Below are 18,840 nucleotides of genomic sequence, written 5' to 3'. Positions count from 1 at the left end.
TTTCTACCAAAAAGCTGCCACAGATTCAATTCAAAGGTTTCCCATTAAAGATAAGTGAATATATGGTCAGACTAATAATCAATGCAGAGGGAACCCAAAGGGCCAGAACTGTGGAAAAAACCAACACGGAGAGGCCTCGAATTGTGAAATATACTGCATACACTGCAAAAATCATGATCATATCTCTAAAGATAAAAAATGTAAAGAATTTCAATGACAAAAAGAAATAAAAGCCCTAATGTCTTTCTCTAACATCTTATATTACGAAGCAAACATGCAAATACCAAAAAATGAAAACAGGGAATACTCTTTGAACAAAGAGAATTTTCCTGTCTTGCATAAAGAATCCAAGCCTAATAATATAATAGATATCACAGAAAGAAGAATAGAAGCCATAAAGAATGAGAAAAATATACCAAAATATAACCAAATCGTCAAATCTCAACCCACTAAAAGAAGGAAACCAAACATGACAGGATATGACAAAAAACAACACAGTGCTCAACTTATTAATCTGGAGGGAAGATTGAACCGGGCAACAAACTCTCAATCAATGCCATCAACATCAAAAGGTTACAGTGCAAATAAGGAAACTGAACATGGAATCTCCCATGCAATGTCATTACTACCACCACAACATAAAGAGATGGTACTATCTTTTGTAAACAATTTGCTAAGAAACTTATACCGTAACTCATCTAATGTATCACAATATAAAACAATTAAAAGCAGCTCAACAAATAACATACCCATGATTTAATGGAAGATGGGACAGTATATGATGCTTCAGAATACTAAGCACAAACTGAAAAAAATAAAGCTTTCACTCCTTTGACTATAATACAATGGAATATGAGATCATATAATGCTAACGTGGATAACTTAAAAATAATTATCAAAGAATACAATCCTGACATATTATTGCTAAATGAAACATGGTTAAATATTAAATCAGATGCAAGGGCTATTAAGTAATTAGAAATGATAGAGATAATTCGTATGGTGGTATAGCCATCCTTATTAGGAATGAAGTAGAATTTTATGAAATATCTTTAGGTAATAAATTTAATATCAACTCTCAACTCCATATTCCTACCTAAATTCCAAATTAATCTACTTAATGCCTATGTCCCTAATTCAAATACCATATCTAAACAAAAATGGATAAAACTGATCCAGGAAATCAACAAACCAGTAATAATAATGAGAGACCTGAACGCCAATCATGAGACTTGGGGTAGCCCCTGTAATTATTTCGATGGGAGAAACATCTTCCAAACATTAGATGAGCTGGAATTAGTTTTTTTAAATGATGGTTCATATACCAGAATAGCACCACCACCAAAAAGATCATCAGCGGTGGATCTAACAATAACATCTAGGATATTGATACCAGATCATCATGGCAAATAATTCCTGACTTAGGATTTAGTGATCATCTACCCACAATGTGCAAAATTGGTGTCTAAAACATTACCATCCACATGCCACCAAGGAATAACAGAAACTTCAAAAAAGCTAATTGGGAACAATATACCTCAGTATTAGAGTCATCATTTACATCATTTCCAGGTGAGAACTACCGATCATTTGCAGATTTAATATATGAAGCTGCACAGTTGTCCATCCCATTGTATAAATCAAATGTTAATAAACAGTATCATATCCCATGGTGGGACCAATCTTGCGCTGAAGTCATTAAAGACAGAATTAAGGCAACAAAGCAATTCCAATTAACACCCAACTTACAAAATTATTTAATAGTAAAAAACAAATGTGCTATAGCTAGAAGATTCCTTAAAGAAAAAAGGAAGAATAATTTTAGGAAATTTGCAGAAGGCCTTAATAGAAACTCATCAATCAAGACAATATGGGATAAAGTTAGGAAAATAGCTGGATATGGTAATAGCCCAATTAACTCCCTTCCTGATCCTAATATGGCACAAGAGATACTGAATTGCTTGGCTCCTCCCAGTATACATTTACATCAACAAAGTATACAAACTAGCAATACAAGTTCCCCTTTTACCTTTAATGAATACAAATTCATAATCAATTCTAAAAAGGAATCTGCTACGGGACTTGACTTAATTTCATACTCTATGATTAGAAATCTACCTCATTCAGGATCATTACTATTGTTACAAATTTTTAACAAATGCTTAAGTACAAGGACCATCCCGATTGAATGGAAACAGTCATTAATAATTTCAATCCTAAAACCTATAAAAGATAAACTCACTGCAACTAACTATAGGCCTATTGCTCGCACCTCTTGTGTAGGTAAAGTTTTAGAATCTATGATCAAAAATAGGTTGGAATGGCTTATAGAAAATAAGGGAATCGTCAGACCATTGCAGCTAGGTTTTAGAAGGGGTAAAGGATGTTTACAATGTATATCCTTTTTGACATCTGAAATCCAAAAATCAATTAATAATAATGAATGTAAAATACGAATATTCTTGGATATCCATTCAGCATATGATAATGTTAGTATTGACAAACTGTACTCTACATTAATACATTTGGATATACCACATGATGTAGCTAACCTCATACATGACTTTTTAAAATGCAGAGAACTGTTTGTCAAAGATAACTCTGGGTTAGTACATGGCCCAAATACCACTAGCACTGGACTCACACAAGGATCACCATTAAGTCCAATGCTATTCAACATAATATATACCTACTCAATACACGATGTGTTCCCCAAAAATGTAAAGTCATACAGTATGCTGACGATTTTGTAATTCTAGTCAAGGGAGTGAATGTTAAAAATATGATATCAAAAATAAACAAATATTTAGCCAATCTTGAGGCCTGGCTGGACAATTATAATTTGGACATCTCTGTGGGCAAATCTAAAGCTATCTTGTTTACAAGGGGTAATACCAAAATAATGCCTGGAAATATCAGTTATAAGAGACAACATATAGAGTGGGTAGATAAAATTAGTACCTAACATGGTGGGACAGTGACCCAAAAATATTAAAACTGATTTATGAAGCATTTATCCTAAGTCATTTGAACTATGGGGGTCAATTCCTATCTACATGCCCTAAATATATATTATAGAAACTAGATCAGATGCACTACCAAAGTATTCGGATTATCACAGGATGCATGAAGTCAACTCCAATCCAAGCCTTGTTATCAGAGTCTGGAGAACTGCCATTAAAATACAGAGACAAGAGAATGGCTAACAACAAAATTTTTGCTAAAAAACCTAAGCGTTAAAAATCAACCCTGTCATTCAATCAATCGTTGAGAAATAAGGAAAAACCCATATTGATAGCAACTATTAGAAAAATCCAACCTTATTTGCAGAACCTATATTCCAGTAAACTTCTTCCTTGCCATGAATATGAACTGGAACTACAACTTCAACCATTAGGAATTCTGAATGAAAACATTACAAAAAATGAATTCAATCTTATGAACTTAGTTAAAAAATTTCATTCATACAAAAAATTCTTTACAGATGGCTCAACGGACACAATGGGAAATACGGGATTTGGTGTTTTTCCCCAGATATAAACTATTCATTTTCATCTAAACTACCCAAGCATACCCAAATATGTACAGCAGAGGTAACCGCGATTAATCATGCAGTCCAAATTATACGGGAACAAAATATCACAGACGCCATTATCTTTTCTGACTCCAACAGTGCACTACAAAAAATCAAAAAAACAGGGTTTTTTAAAGACACAGAACATAAATCGTATTTAACGAAAAGAGGAATTATCCTAGCAAGGAACAATAATATCAAAATCTTACTAGCATGGATCTCAGGACACACTGGTATTACTGGAAACTACAAGGCTGACCAACTTGCCAATATAGGTCGTTCCCTGAATATTCCCATGAATATCAAGCTAAAGTTTTCAAATTTTACACCCTACTTGAAAAGAGGGATTTGGTCCAACTGGGCAGCTGAATGGTACGAAGGATATGGCACAAGCAATTCCTTCTATGCCAATATTAATAAACGAATACATACACTACCATGGTTCAATAAATTCGCATACATCAGTAGAAGACATTTAACTACAATCATCCGTATGAGAACGGCTCATTGCTCATCCCCTCTTCATCTATTTAGAATTGGAGTCAAAGATGATCCTTATTGCGAATGCGGCCAAGTGGGAGGCTTAAACCATATTTTATTAGAATGTCGCTTAAATCAAAACCCACACTTCGACTTGTATGCTGAATTAGCTAAAATTAAACTTACTTATTAAACCCACCCCTATAAATATTTGTACAATCCTCACAAATATTAACGAAAATACAGTAAACACCTTATGCAACTTTATTTCTACCTTTAATATTAAATTATAAACTATGAAATTCCTTCTTTCAGTCCTGGGTGCTTCTACTTTATCCGTCGGTAGCATTTCTGGTGTGTGCAAAGCTTGGAGGCTACCCCCGAGCGAGAAAATTTTATACCTTTGTTGTGTTGTCTTACTAATATTTTAGCCTGTGAAGAAAAAAAAACAGCACACTTATACATGTAGAATAATCTAAAATAAACAAAGAAAGAATATAAGTGTAGGTAGACACTGATTTCTGAAGCAAGACAAAAAGTGTCTACCCTCGAAGTAAACTGGGTAAATTGTCTAGGACATAGCCCAAAAAAAGAATAAGAAGAATAATATGTTTAGCATCGAAATATATTTCAAATTGTTTGTAAATTTACGAGAAATATCTTTTTGCTTATATATTTGTTTTATTTAGATATATGATTCACTGTGTACTGGCTAGTGGTTCACTGTATCCACAACGTAGTGCACAGTAAACCATTCAAGCTATTATATAAATAGTATCTTATATACATACAAATAATTATTGTTAAGTAGTAAAATCATAATACAGATAAAGGGTTAATATGTTATCTTTCTGTTTAATAAGTTTTCTGAAATATTATAACTAACATAAAGTATTATTACATCTATACAAAAAGTGGTTCACTGTAGGGCAGTTTACCCTATTCTAGTCTACAAAAATTCAAGTCACATAGATTAATTATAATTTGATACCAATATTGTTCGCTGAATCAAATTGAAAGTTACCCCCAGAAAAAAATTTGGATTATACAAAAATCACCCTGATTTAGTTAAATCTCGGCGCTTAAGGTATCTTACAAAAACAAAAATCAGGTTAGTATGCAATGAACTTAAATATAACGTCGTCGTGTGAGTGCTCTTCCGCCCCGAAGATCACATATGTCTGTTAGTCCAGTTACTGTGGCATTTTCCCTTTAAATTTTTTATAACTGCACCGATTTATCTGAAATTTTTACAGTGGGTAGTAAATTACTCAAAAACATAAGTTATATGGTGCCGATGTGTGCTTCTACCCCTGGGGTGGTTAGCACCCCATCTAGGAGGTTGAACTTTTTACACTCAAAATAACCCCGGGAATTGATATAGAATCAAATTTTAAACAAAAAATGTCATATAAATTTTTTTCGCTAAATTAATACTTTTTGAGTTATACGCACTTGAAAAAGTAAACTTTTCGCAAAAAAGAACATGTTTTTCAATGATTTTGTACGAATAACTCAAAAACAAAGCGTTTTATTAAAAAATCTATAATGAACAAAAATAAAGCTTATAAAAAAACAAAGAGATTGTTTTTTTATTAAGTTTTATAAGTACAATACTAAGCGATTTATAATTGTTTGAAGATGACTTTTTATTTTTGGGATACTATACTCGATGCATTTAACATCAAATATCGGAAAATGGACATCTTTTTAATAAAAACTCATACAACACTTTTTAAAGAGCTAGAAAAAACCTATAAAATGAGCTATTTTAAAAGCCATTTGGATTAAAACAAAGCGAAATACGAAGGAAAGAATTATACGTATAATCGTATATCTTCTACAATTCATTTTATTTTAGTGTTATTTATAAGTTTTAAAAGTTTAGCCTGTTTAAAATGCGTATTTTTTGAAAAAATCGTGTTTAAATTAAAAAATCTTTTTTTTTTAATTATCTAAAAGTTTACATTTTTTCAAAATAAATCTAAAACTATAAGAGATACGTGAAAAATGGTTCTATACCAAAATGTAGCTTTTTTCTTAACAAAAATTTTGTTTTTTTTATTGTTGTTGTAGCTCGAAAAATAATAGAGATATAGCCAATTGAAGTTTGAGATACAAGCGGCTGACACACCTGTAATCAGCACTTTGACCCTTTACTATTTAAAAAGAAAGAACTTTAACATATTTTAATCTACTTAGTCTTGTAGCTTTTGAAATTACCTTCAAAATATTTTTTTAATGGACACTGTAGCTTAAAAATTAACGTAGTTATTCTAAAAAAATTTTGGAGCATGTTATTTATATTTTGGAGCATCAACTTATTTTCTGTATATATAAATGTTTTATTCAAGTATATTCGAAAAACTGGTAACAGACACACTAACACTCACACAAATATGTATATAATACATACATACATACATATATATATATATATATATATATATATATATATATATATATATATATATATATATATATATATATAGTATATATAGTAAACTCTTAAATATTGGGGAAATCTGCAAGATTGCACATATATATATATATATATATATATATATATATATATATATATATATATAGATATATATATGTATATATATATATATATATATATATATATCAATATATATATATATATATATATATATATATATATATATATATATATATATATATATATATATATATATGCCAAGATTGTTTCCATTTACTATTGATATTATTTTTAATTATTGTTAATGCGTCTTGTCTTCAGATTTGGTGACCAGCTTGCGTTCCGGTATCAATGGCCTTTTTAGCTAATAGGTCAACATGTTCGTTGTATTTAAGACCTATATGTGCTTTAACCCACAAAAAATGAACAACTCTTCGGTTTTTATAAATGTCATAAACAAGTTTTTTAATTTGAAAAACATATATATTTGAGTTATTACTAGGAAAATTAAAGTTTCAATGGCTAACATAACAGACAATGAGTCATATACTATTGTAACAGATGTATTCTGAGTGTTTTCAAAATATCTTAATGCTTCATATATTGCTACAGCTTCAGCACTAAAGATTGAAAAACTAGGATTTAGTCGACAAAGTTTTTCTGTATTAGTTGATGAAATGTAGAAAGCACACCCAGTACCAACAATAGACTTTGAGGCATCCGTATAAATAACTAAAGAGTCTGACAGACTAGATAAATAGGACCTCAAAATATTCGAGCTAAGAAGCTAAGAAGAATTTACATGGTAATTCGGTTGTATCACAGTAATGGGTTGCAAGCACGAATAAAAATGTTCGATGTTAAGATTATCCTCTGATTTAAAGTCATAATCAAAATTTGTCAGGCTTCTAAAAGCCTCACAAAGTGGAGGTGAGTTCTTAAGTCTCCAATATCGATTAGTTAAATCTTCTTCGTTCAGTTTTCTGATATTTGAGTAGAGAGCAGTGTTACGATTTTGTATATTAATAACAAACTTTGACTGTGGTATTCTCTTCTATAGCCCAAGGGATTTTCTAGAGCTTCCACATGTAGAGCATAGCATTAATAGGCGTCGATTTCATGGCACCCAAACAAATACGCAATGATGCATTTTGAAACACATCTATTGTTTTCAGAATATGTTTACTTGCTGAACCATATAATATGCATCCATAATCGATAATTGATCTAATATAAGATCGGAAGAAAAGAAGTTTCCACATCTGCACCCCACCATGTTTTTGTTATTGATTTGAGTAAATTTAGACCCTTCTTACATTTATCCAACATAAACTCAACGTGAAGTTTCTAAGTTAACTTGCGATCGAGAATCATTCCCAAATATTTAATTGAAGAACTGAAATTAAAATCATACCCATTCAATTTTATGTGATTTAGTTTTGGGATATTGTGTCGAGTGAAAATACTAATACTTGATTTACTTGATGTAATTTCAAACCCATTTTGTTTAAACCAATTTTTGGATCTATCATGTATTTTTTCTAAAGTTTGAATGCAGTTATCGTATTTTTTGGTAGAAGAGTACATAAGAAAGTCATCAGCATACTGTATTATTTTAAAGCTGATATTTTGAATGGATATGTTATGTAAATCTGCAGTATAATAAACAATAGAGGGCTTAAAACTGATCCCTGTGGTAGTCCCTGTTTATTATAATGAGGACCTATAAGTGTTTGTTCTCAGGTAAATTTTTCTGCAAGAATAAAAGTTAAGAATAGTGTTTACCAATAGTGGTGGTATATGAAAATTTTTTATTAACTTTTCCATTAAAATATCGAGACAAACACTATCATATGCTCCTTCTATATCTATTACTATTGACGGTAAATAAATATTACTTGAGAATGTCCGTTACCAATTTGGCAAGTGCATCTATGGTACCACAGCCTTTTCTATACCCAAACTGCAAATCTGGAAGTATGTAACTTCTTTTTATCTATCCACCATTCCAATCTATGTTTATTCATCCGTTCCAAAGTTTTCAGTACACAAGACATACACATACACAAGTGAGATAGGTCTATATGAGTGAACGGAATTACGATCTTTCCCTTGTTTGAGTATGGGGTAATGATTAGGTACATCTTGAAATTGAGCTATTACTCAATTATTCATGATTATATCATGAAATATTTCCAATAGTAAAATTTTGGCACTTTTGGGAAGATATAGTAACATTGGATATTTAATATTATCTAAACCTGGACTAGTACTATTTCGATTTTTTAGGGCAAATTCCAATTCTAAAGTTTTAAAAGATTCTAACAAAAAATGATATTACTTATTAAAAGAATAGTCAAAATTTTTGCAATTTTTTACAGACGGTGGAGCAATTTGATCAAAAAATTGTTCTTCTAAGGAATCGTCAAAACATTTTATAGAAGAAATTGGTTTTCTATTTAATATTCTAGCTTGATTCCATAAGCTTGCTGATGGTATATTTTTATTCAACTTTGAGTATCAATCAATCCAGCTCTTTTTGGCTTTATTTTTTAGAAATATTTTGGCTTCTGATACAAGTTTTTGGCAGTGTATGTAATTGGCCATTGTAGGAGATTTCTTATATAATTTAATAGCTTGTCTTCTGTTATTCACAACATTACTACATTCATTATCCCACCAAGGAGGCGGAAGATGATTTTTGCTAGTGAAAAGTTTAAAAGCAGGTATTGCCTTTTCTGCAGCCTCATTTATGCTATTATTAAGAAAGCAATACTTTTCGCCAGTGTTTTCAAATTCCATATTATTCTCAAAGAGAGAGTCTACAACATCTGTATACAGTTTCCAGTTTGCTTTTTTAATATTCCATTTACTTTTAAGTAAAATTTTTTCATTTGAATGGGAGGCGTTGGCAACTGTTATTAAAATAGGGTAATGGTTCAAACCAAGTGTATCTAAGAAAACAGACCATGTAATTTTTTTTTGCAATATCTGAAGAACTGAAAGTAACATCTAATACAGAATCATTAACACCAGGCCGATTTAAACATGTAGGTCCACCAGTATTTAATATTACTAACTCTAGATCATCTGCAACCATCTCTAGTTGCTTTCAATATTATCATTTTTTAGATCCCCTAATACAGTATGTGCATTCATGTCTCCAGCTATTATAAGGAGAGCTTTTACTTGAGAAAAAACTTTAACCCAATCATCTGTTTTAGTTTTAGTTTTTGGTGTTCGATAAATTGATAAAAAATTAATCGAATTTTTTCCATAATTTACCGCGCATCCACAAACTAGAATTTCATCATTAAAATTGCTAAGGATATTTATTTCTCTAAAATTAAGAGTATTTTTAACTAGAATGGCTACTCCACTATAGCCATCATCACGATATTTCCGGATGAGATTATAACCTTTAAAGCTATATGCTACATTTTTTTTTTAAACCAAGTTTCGCTGAATAAAACAATATCTACATTTTCTTCTGATAAACACTGAATAAAAGAATTTTTATTAGATATTACAGAACGTGCATTCCATTGCATAATCTTCAAGAAAATTATTTATTTGTAAAAGTATCCTCCAATACTAGACTAATATCATGCTTAAGAGTTTCGTTATTTATATTTTTTATATCATCGATAGTTTGTATTTTATTAAAAAAATTATCAAAATATGTAACTAAAGATTTAAACAAGTTATTTTTAATAAATTCGATATCATTAGTATTTGTTTTATGTGGATTGGATGACAGTGATTTAGATGGACCAAATTGAAAAGAAAATAAAGGAGGTTGAGTGGGAGATAACATGATAGGAGATACTGCTTTACGTTTCTTTCTAGTGCATTCGAAATGATCTATATTCCTAGATGTACTAGGTTGACTTAGAGACATATTATTTTGTAAACGATGTTTTCTTGGCCAAATAGGTTCGGATGAAGAAGATTGTTGATTTGCAGTTAAAGAAGGAAAATTTTCATCAAGGTTAGTCAGAAGTGAGAATTTGTTATTCCCTGTAAAGCCGGCAAAAGAAGATTCACTAAAAGATTTTGCTTCAGTGTATGAAACTTTATAATTAAACATAATGTTTTTAATTTTCTTTTGGTTGTCATAATAAGGGCATTTTTTATCTATAGATACATGTCCACTGGTTTTACAATGTATCCAGAATTTATCTTTTTGTTCACATTTGTGATTTTAATTTTTTTCTGAACCACAGTTAATGCATGCGGAAGGAGTGCTTTTACATTGTTTGGATACATACCCAAACTTTAAACAATTGTAACATTGTGTTACACGACCAACAAATTGTTCAACTGGAAAAAAGACTCTGTTAATAGATATTTGTCCAGGTAAAATATTTCCTTCGAATGTGACAATAATCATTTGTTTAGGTTTATATTTTATCTCATTATTTTCTTCTACTCTGCGGTGCATTGTCCCAATTTGTAGTACTTTTGCTGTCGATTCAATGTTTTCACAAAAGTAATCCATATCAAACTGTGTATCTACACCTTGTATAACACCCTTTACTTCCAAAAGATGATTTGGTATACCTATAAACTCTTAGATTATCATTTTTTAAATTACAATTTTGTACGTTTAAGTCGTTTGCATCCTTTAAATTTTTTAATATAACTTTAATCCTATTTCTACCAATACTCTTTATTTCAATTATATTTGGCACTTTTAATTTTTTATGTAAGATATGGCCAATTGATAAGGGATGTAAACGTCCTAGATTGTCATTGTTAATACTTTCTATATAAACATGAATAATATTAAAATTATACTTATCTGACAAAACATTGAACATACGAGTTTCGTTTGTGTGTAATTTATCAGAAGTTTTTTCGCCCATGTTTTGATTGCCTTTTAATGAGTTTATATCCGTGTCCATTTCTACGTTACTAATATGAATTTCATTTTCAACTGCACCGATCTCTTTGTTTATCAAAAACCCACCCGCACAAGTTCTAGGGTCACTAGACTGCCCCATTAGGGGAGTCTTTTAAAACAAACTGTATAACTTTAAATGTATATGTTTATTTACAAAAACCTAAACTAAAAACCTAAATAAGTCGAAAACCGACTGCTGTGAAAAAATACTGCTGTGTTCTGTTAATCTGTGGCCATAGCAAAATTATTTGAGAAATACTTTGGAGTAAATGTGACTAATAATAATTCATGTGAATGTGAAAACAAAGATGCTGATTTTGATGGTGATTTTGTTTTAATTTAAGTTTGAGTGTCGCTAAAGTTAAATTATTTTATAAATTTATATATTTTATATTATATTTTTCAGTTATATTGCTTTATAGGTAGGTAGGTGTTAATACAACTTGAGTTTTCAAGTTGGAATTTTCATTCAAAAAACCTGATTACCTGTATGAATGTTATAAGCATTAAATTTTAAATTAGGTCCAAACACATGGATATTTACTAATTTTTGGGTCAAAAGTGGACATATGTATTTACAAATAATAATTTTATAGTAATTTTATATATTTCTGATATCAGAATGTCCACAAAATTATTTTTGAAGCCTTCACTAAAATTATTGGTGATGGGATTTTCATAAAAAGAATTATAACAGCTGCGTACAAAAAAGAAATTATTTCAATCATTTTTCTTGAATGACACATTATTCGTCTTTGATATTAAGCCACAAATTTATATATGCATGTATGTATATATAAATTTACATTATTACGTGCAAAGAAAAGTTTTTGAAGTGTTATTGATTTAATTGTTGCAGAAAACTTTAGGAAAGCAACAGTTATTTTTACAATGAACATCACAATAAACATTAAGAGTTCAAGAAAGCTATAGTTTATGGAACTATTCGCAATAAATTTAATGCAAAAAGCCGAACAATGTTTGGTAAGGCAGTTAGCGGTAATGTCTGTGTTTTTAATTTTTTGTTGATATTGTAACACCTACCTATACGGTGTCATCATCAGTGGCATTACAGCTCGTTATGAGCCAAAGCCTTCTTCAGAACAATCTTCCATTCGCCCCTGTCTCTGGCAACTCTTCTCCATGCTTTTACTCCGATGGATTCTAGATCATCCTCTATGTTATCTTGATACCCAAGTTTTGGTCTTCCTCTGGCCCGTCTTTCCACTATACCGTGTATTAGACTATAAAACTAGAACTAGAAGTTATTCTTGGCATGTAAGGAGATCCGGGTTCGAATCCTGTCGGGTAGGAAACTTGAAATTTTATTAATTAAAATGATCGCGAATAGATGTAGCTATAAAGATATCGAGAGAAAATAATGTTATTGTAGATATACATTTCCAAAGGCAAAAATAGTTTGTTTAATATGAATGGCTGCAATTGCAGATTTGAACTTATTTTTTTGTTGTAATTAGCTTTTTTAATGGCACTTTTCCACAATTTTACCTCCATAAGTACATATTTAAAATTTAATTGCAACAGTAGTATTCAATCCCAGACTTTATGGCTGATTTTTGTGATGAACGTCCTATTTCAATAACGTTTACAATATTTTAACTTACTCAACATAGTCATTCAGAGACTCTACTAGCATGGTTCACCATATTATTGTGAAAAATCCAAATACATCAATTTTGTAGTACTAGACCATGTAGTAGCATCAATAGTAGCATCATGTAACAAACATGATGGTTATAATAAAATTTTATTATAAAATAATAAAATTGATCATGCACTGTCATGCATGATCAATATAAAAAAACTTATTACATATTCTAAACAACAATATTAAATATCCTCCACAAATCCTGTAATGTTATTTTGATAATGATTTATTAAACTATTTAAATTTCAGAGCCTAATCTAATCAAAATTAACCTCCAGAGATCATTACATTATCTAATTATGGTTTTAATAATATAATTGAATACCTGCCCCGAACAAGGTTGTAACCAACAAAATTTCAGAAATGACGGTAAACATAAAACAAGGTTGTTGCCAACATCATACAACTTTCCAGGTACCAATAAGCTTTATGATTAATTTCCATAAGGATAATTTTTACGTGTATACAAAGCCCGGCTAGAAGTTGTAAGATCACAAGCCAAATGTATCAATTTGTCCCAAAATGCCATCTAGTGCAGGACGTGTTACTGTACCTATTGAAAAGAAATCTGCTAAATAAAGGTCGAATGAGAAAAGTAAATATAGCCGAATGGATATATAACAAAAGAAAACGGTGAGGGATAGTGGACAACCATATATATCAAAAAGAAGCGTTTCTGTTCCTGAAAAAGCGTTGTTGATTACCTATATGAGTATAATAACGTGGTAACCATAGTAACCATTTTAACTATTTATTTGTTGATTTAGGTCCCGATTTGTCTCTGTAAATATGAATTTCACACTATTACTTTGATTGGCAAATAAGAGTCACTTTAATTTTTTTATAAATTAAACTGTGAAAATAAAACGAGAATGCTTGCCCAAAACTGTATCAGTATTAAGAGAATATAAGTGGATGAAGATATTTGGAGGTATTGCAGCGTAAAATATTATTTACTATAAATAGTAAAATACTATAAATAAAAATACTATAAATTTATAGTAAAAATCAGGAAATATAAACAGTAAAAGTATGTCAGAAATACTGTGTTACATTCTAAAAATTACTCCGATGTGTATAGCGTGAAAAGCTACAGGAAAAAGTAATATTTAACGAGCCACTAGAAGATATAACAGGCAGACATTAAAACAGACCTACGACTTGATCAGTTTTTTAGTAGTGTAGTTCGACTCGAGCGGTCGAACAGTGCAGACGTGAGCGAAGAGAGAAGCGTGCTTAGGTGGGGGCAACTGGCCTGTAGTCAACGGAGCTTATCAGCTCCCGGTGCGTAAGACACCGTGCGTGGCACAGGCACTTGTTCTACATTTAAAGCGAAAAGCGGATGCGAGGCTATTTTTAGTTGAACCGTCGGGGAGCTGTCTTTATAGGCTCCTCGCGGAGGCTTTAATGGCTTCGCGTTTGCAAAGATTACGGGTTCACCTCAGTGTGTCGTCAAGGATGACACTGTAAGGCTTTGATTTTTACAAAGTCGGACAACAACGACCCCTGCTCTTGCGGTGAGAGAAACGGGAAGAGGATCCCTCCCTGTGAACACAGGGAGAGAACTACCGCGCAGGTTCCTGGGACAGCACCCAGTAAACAGTTCTGACAGCGGTCAGACGGCGGCAAAAAACAGAGTCTACTAAGTAGAATTATTCTATATCGTATGAACCTTTTGTTCACTGCCTTACGGCACTATGAGTGATACCCCCCCCCCAGAAAGAGTTGTCACGCAGGTGACAACACAGGAAAAAGAAGACGATGATATGCCCAAATCATCCACCCTTTCTGTTGCCAGCTCGATCGAGCTTTATAATAATTTTATAGAATCAACAATTAATCCTCCCGTGAACGATGAAATTTTAACATCTGACGAAGACTCCTACGTGCCCGAGTCAGAAGAGGATAAGAAAAGCGAAGTAAACACCGATGACGACATCTGTACCACCGAGATAACAACGATGGAACCCATCGACGAGGAGCTGAGCCCAGCCACCGAGTCGCACGAAGCCCCGCCCCCAACCAACGTAGAGACACCCCCCGTCGTGGACATCGTCTCCAACAACGAAGCCGAACCAGAAATCGGCAAGAAAATGAAAAGGCAAAGGCCTAAAGGAGATTCCTCGGACGACGAGGAAGTAAAGAAAAAAGCGAGAGAAATGGCAGAACGGAAAACAGCCAATGAGCTTTTGAAGGCGGAACAAATAAAATCATTAAAAGAAGAAAGCCGAATCCGTGAAGAAAAAGCGAATAAGCAAATCCAGGACCTTCTCGCTCAGATGACTGAGCTGAGAAACGAAAACAAAGAAAAGGATAGAGAAATCCAAAAACTGGTGCAGCACATAATGGCACTAACTACCGCAAAAGGAAAAGAACCTGAAATAATGGAAATCGACCTATGGAAAGCTTCCTTAGACACCGACACCGAAAAAGTCATGGAATCATCAAGAGCTAAAGACAACGAAAACAAAAGAAACTGAAGGCTGGACAACAGTCCAGGCAAAAAAAGACAAAAAAGGCGCAACTACTGAGAAATCCAGTAACAGTAGCGAGACGAAAAAAATGAGTGTTGTTGAAAAACAAACACAAAAGATAAACGAACAAAAAGACCAAGAACTCACTAAAGCTGCTAGAGAAACACAAAAAAGAAGTGAGCAAAAGAAAACATCCCAAAAAAACCTGGAGGCGAACAAAAAAATCGAACCTCAAGTTGAAAAAGAATCCGCCGAGAAAGACTTTTCAACGACAAGCGAGGCTAACGCAAGAAAACCAAAGCCTCCTGAGATAATCTTAAAAACTGTCTCAGAGCATCAAAACATACTACAAAAAGCAGCCAAGAAAGGAATAATATCCGTCAACAAATTTGCCAAATCAGGCAGATCCATCGTGATAAACACGAAAACCAGAGAAGATTACCTGATTATGGTAAAGATACTGGAGGAAAATATCCCCAAAGTTGAATTTATCGCATACCCGATAGATAGCGACAAGTTAAAGAGAGTTATCCTAAAAGGGTTTTCAGCGACCCCAGATACAAAATTAATTCTAAGCGAATTAAATGATAAAGGAATAAATGCCACAAGAGTGGCAAACATGATATCCAAAAAAGCGGATAAAAAGGTCTTGCCTCACTTTATTGTCACCCTTAAAGAGGAGGACATACCAAATATAAAGAAAATAACGGATATATGCTACATGCGCATATATATAGAAGAAGAATTTAAGATAACTAAGGCCACCCTACAGTGTTATAACTGCCATGGTTATTATCATAGCTCGAAGGCATGCCATTGCAGCTCTAGATGCGTTAAGTGCGGGGAAAACCACCTGAGTAATGACTGCCAAAAAAGCAGAGAAACGGACCCCAAAATGCGCTAACTGCGAACAAACGCATACGGCCAACTACCGGGGATGCTCCAAAGCACCGAGAAGGAAGATCACTGCCCCTACAAAACCGGCAGGAACACCAATCAATAGTGCACCAGTCAACAATGGGGTCAGCTACGCACAAGCAGCGAAAAAACCCCAGAAGCCACCCAAGAGGCCCCTGTACCAACACAAACGGTACAAGATGCGGCCACACTCATCGCCAACTTCCACACGGAGTATAATAACAAAATGATGGAGATGATGTCCATGATGGATAAAGCGACGAAAATGATGACTGCATTTGGAGAGGCCGTCCGAAAATGTTAACAAACCAAACCGAGGATCTACGCATTGGGTCATGGAATTCCGGCGGAATATTCAAAAAGATCAACCTTCTGGATGAAATAATAAACAGATTAGAGCTCGATATCGTAGCCCTTCAAGAAACCAAATTAGTGGAAAGGAAGAAAACAAAATTTTCTGGCTACGATATCTATAGAACGAATCATAGAGCATTATCAGGAGGAACAGCTATATTAGTCAAAAAGGGACTCGAACACGAGCATATCCCAACACCAGACGGACTGGTGATAATGGAAGCCACAATCATTCGACTTAAGGCCAACAACGAATCACTAAAAATAGTGTCAGCTTACGTTAGACCACATGATCCAATTTTCAACGAAGATTTGAGCCTAATACTGAACTCAGAAGAGCCAACTATAATTATTGGAGACCTAAATGCTAAATCTCCCAATTGGTTTGACAGGACGACCAACCGAAATGGAAGATAACTCTGCAACCATCTCGAAAACAGACCAAACACCTTCGTTATCGGACCAACAGACCCGACATGTTTCCACGGAGAACTCCCTACGCACCTCGATATTGCAATCCTACACAACGTGGGTCAACAATATGAGATACACTCTGTAAATGAAGGCGATTCGACGCACAATCTAATCGTCCTGACCCTGGGCGCAATAGAAATGAACTATTTGCAGCCTCACAACAGAAAGAAGACAAGTTGGCCGAACTTCAGAAGAATTGTGAGCGAGAACATCGGTAATATCCCAACAATAAGTAATATTACGGAACTAGTAGACAGCGTAATAAAACTAGAACAAACAATAAACAATGCTATCGATGCCAGCTCCAAAACCAAAACAATCACTAGACAAAAAGGAAGATTTAGGGATATAAGCATAGAACTTCAAAACCTAATTAAAGAGAAAAACAGAAAAAGAAGAACAGCATACCGCACAAGAACAGCAGAGGACAAAAGTATTGCAAACGAGCTAGACAGGGAAGTGAAAAGACAATTATAAAATCATAGAAATGAAAGCTGGGACACCTATATCCAAGAGCTAAACCCTAATAAATCCGCCTTCTGGAAATTATCAAAAATCCTCCGAAAGGACAAGAAACCCATACCACCACTACAGGGAGTAAACGGGATTGTCCATACGGAAATCGATAAAGCAGAAGTCATGAAAGACGAATTAGAAAGGGCGTTTAGGAACAACGAACACCCCAACGAAGACATACACTTCGAAGAAGAGGTAGAAAGAGCAGCGAGAAGACTAAAAAGAAAAAAGGGCAGAATAGGAATTACACATACATCTCCCGAAGAGACAAAGGAATTAATAAAAATGACAAATGCCAAAAAATCTCAAGGATCCGACAATATCACAAACAGGGTGCTGAAAAACCTACCAACAAAAGCTATTGTTTACATCACCAACATCATAAACAATATGCTCAAACTAAGATATTTCCCAGATAGATGGAAAGAAGCACATGTAATCATGATCGCAAAACCTGGAAAAAATGGCACATTTCCACAAAATTACAGGCCTATCAGCTTATTATCATCGATAAGCAAGATAGCAGAAAGAGTAATATTAAAAAGGCTCAACGAAAAATCCCAAACATTAAGCATCATACCAGAAGCTCAATTCGCTTGCATACGTATTTTTTTTCGTATGATCGGCCACTCTACAACAACCTCTCGTCGCGAATACAAGCAAGCAAACCAGCATCGGGTGTGCATCCCATTTTTACCCTCAGACCTTAGACTCCGAGCGGGGCCCAACCACAGACAAAAGGTAAGTGAATCTCATATATAATTAACAATAAGATATTAAACCTGCCAATTGTTATTTGAATTACATTTTATTTTACATATCCATTTACAAACATTTGCTATTTTTCGCTAATTTATTCACAAACAAATTATTGCATTTTATCTTTATAATTATTTATCTAATATCATTTAACCAGCGACCGCTTAAGTTTTATACGAAACAAATGGTATAGTCAAAAATAGAAAGCAACAGGCTTTGAATATAGTTACAAAATGGACTTCAAATGTAGGACTAAACATAAACCCCCAGAAA

General features: G+C 33.1%; 1 protein-coding gene across 1 annotated transcript; it reads left to right on the top strand.

Annotated features, from left to right (window-relative positions):
* Positions 1-1,484: 1,484 nt before the first annotated feature.
* LOC140451710 (uncharacterized) lies at positions 1,485-4,247 on the top strand. Its single transcript, XM_072545555.1, has 2 exons — positions 1,485-2,605; positions 3,485-4,247. The coding sequence occupies exons 1-2, from the start codon at positions 1,485-1,487 to the stop codon at positions 4,245-4,247; spliced, it is 1,884 nt and encodes a 627-aa protein (XP_072401656.1).
* Positions 4,248-18,840: the final 14,593 nt, after the last annotated feature.

The sequence above is a fragment of the Diabrotica undecimpunctata genome, chromosome 10, assembly GCF_040954645.1.
Source record: "Diabrotica undecimpunctata isolate CICGRU chromosome 10, icDiaUnde3, whole genome shotgun sequence".
Lineage (NCBI taxonomy): Eukaryota > Metazoa > Arthropoda > Insecta > Coleoptera > Chrysomelidae > Diabrotica > Diabrotica undecimpunctata.
Note: the sequence above shows the minus strand (reverse complement) of the source record. Positions and strands in the feature narration are given on the sequence as shown.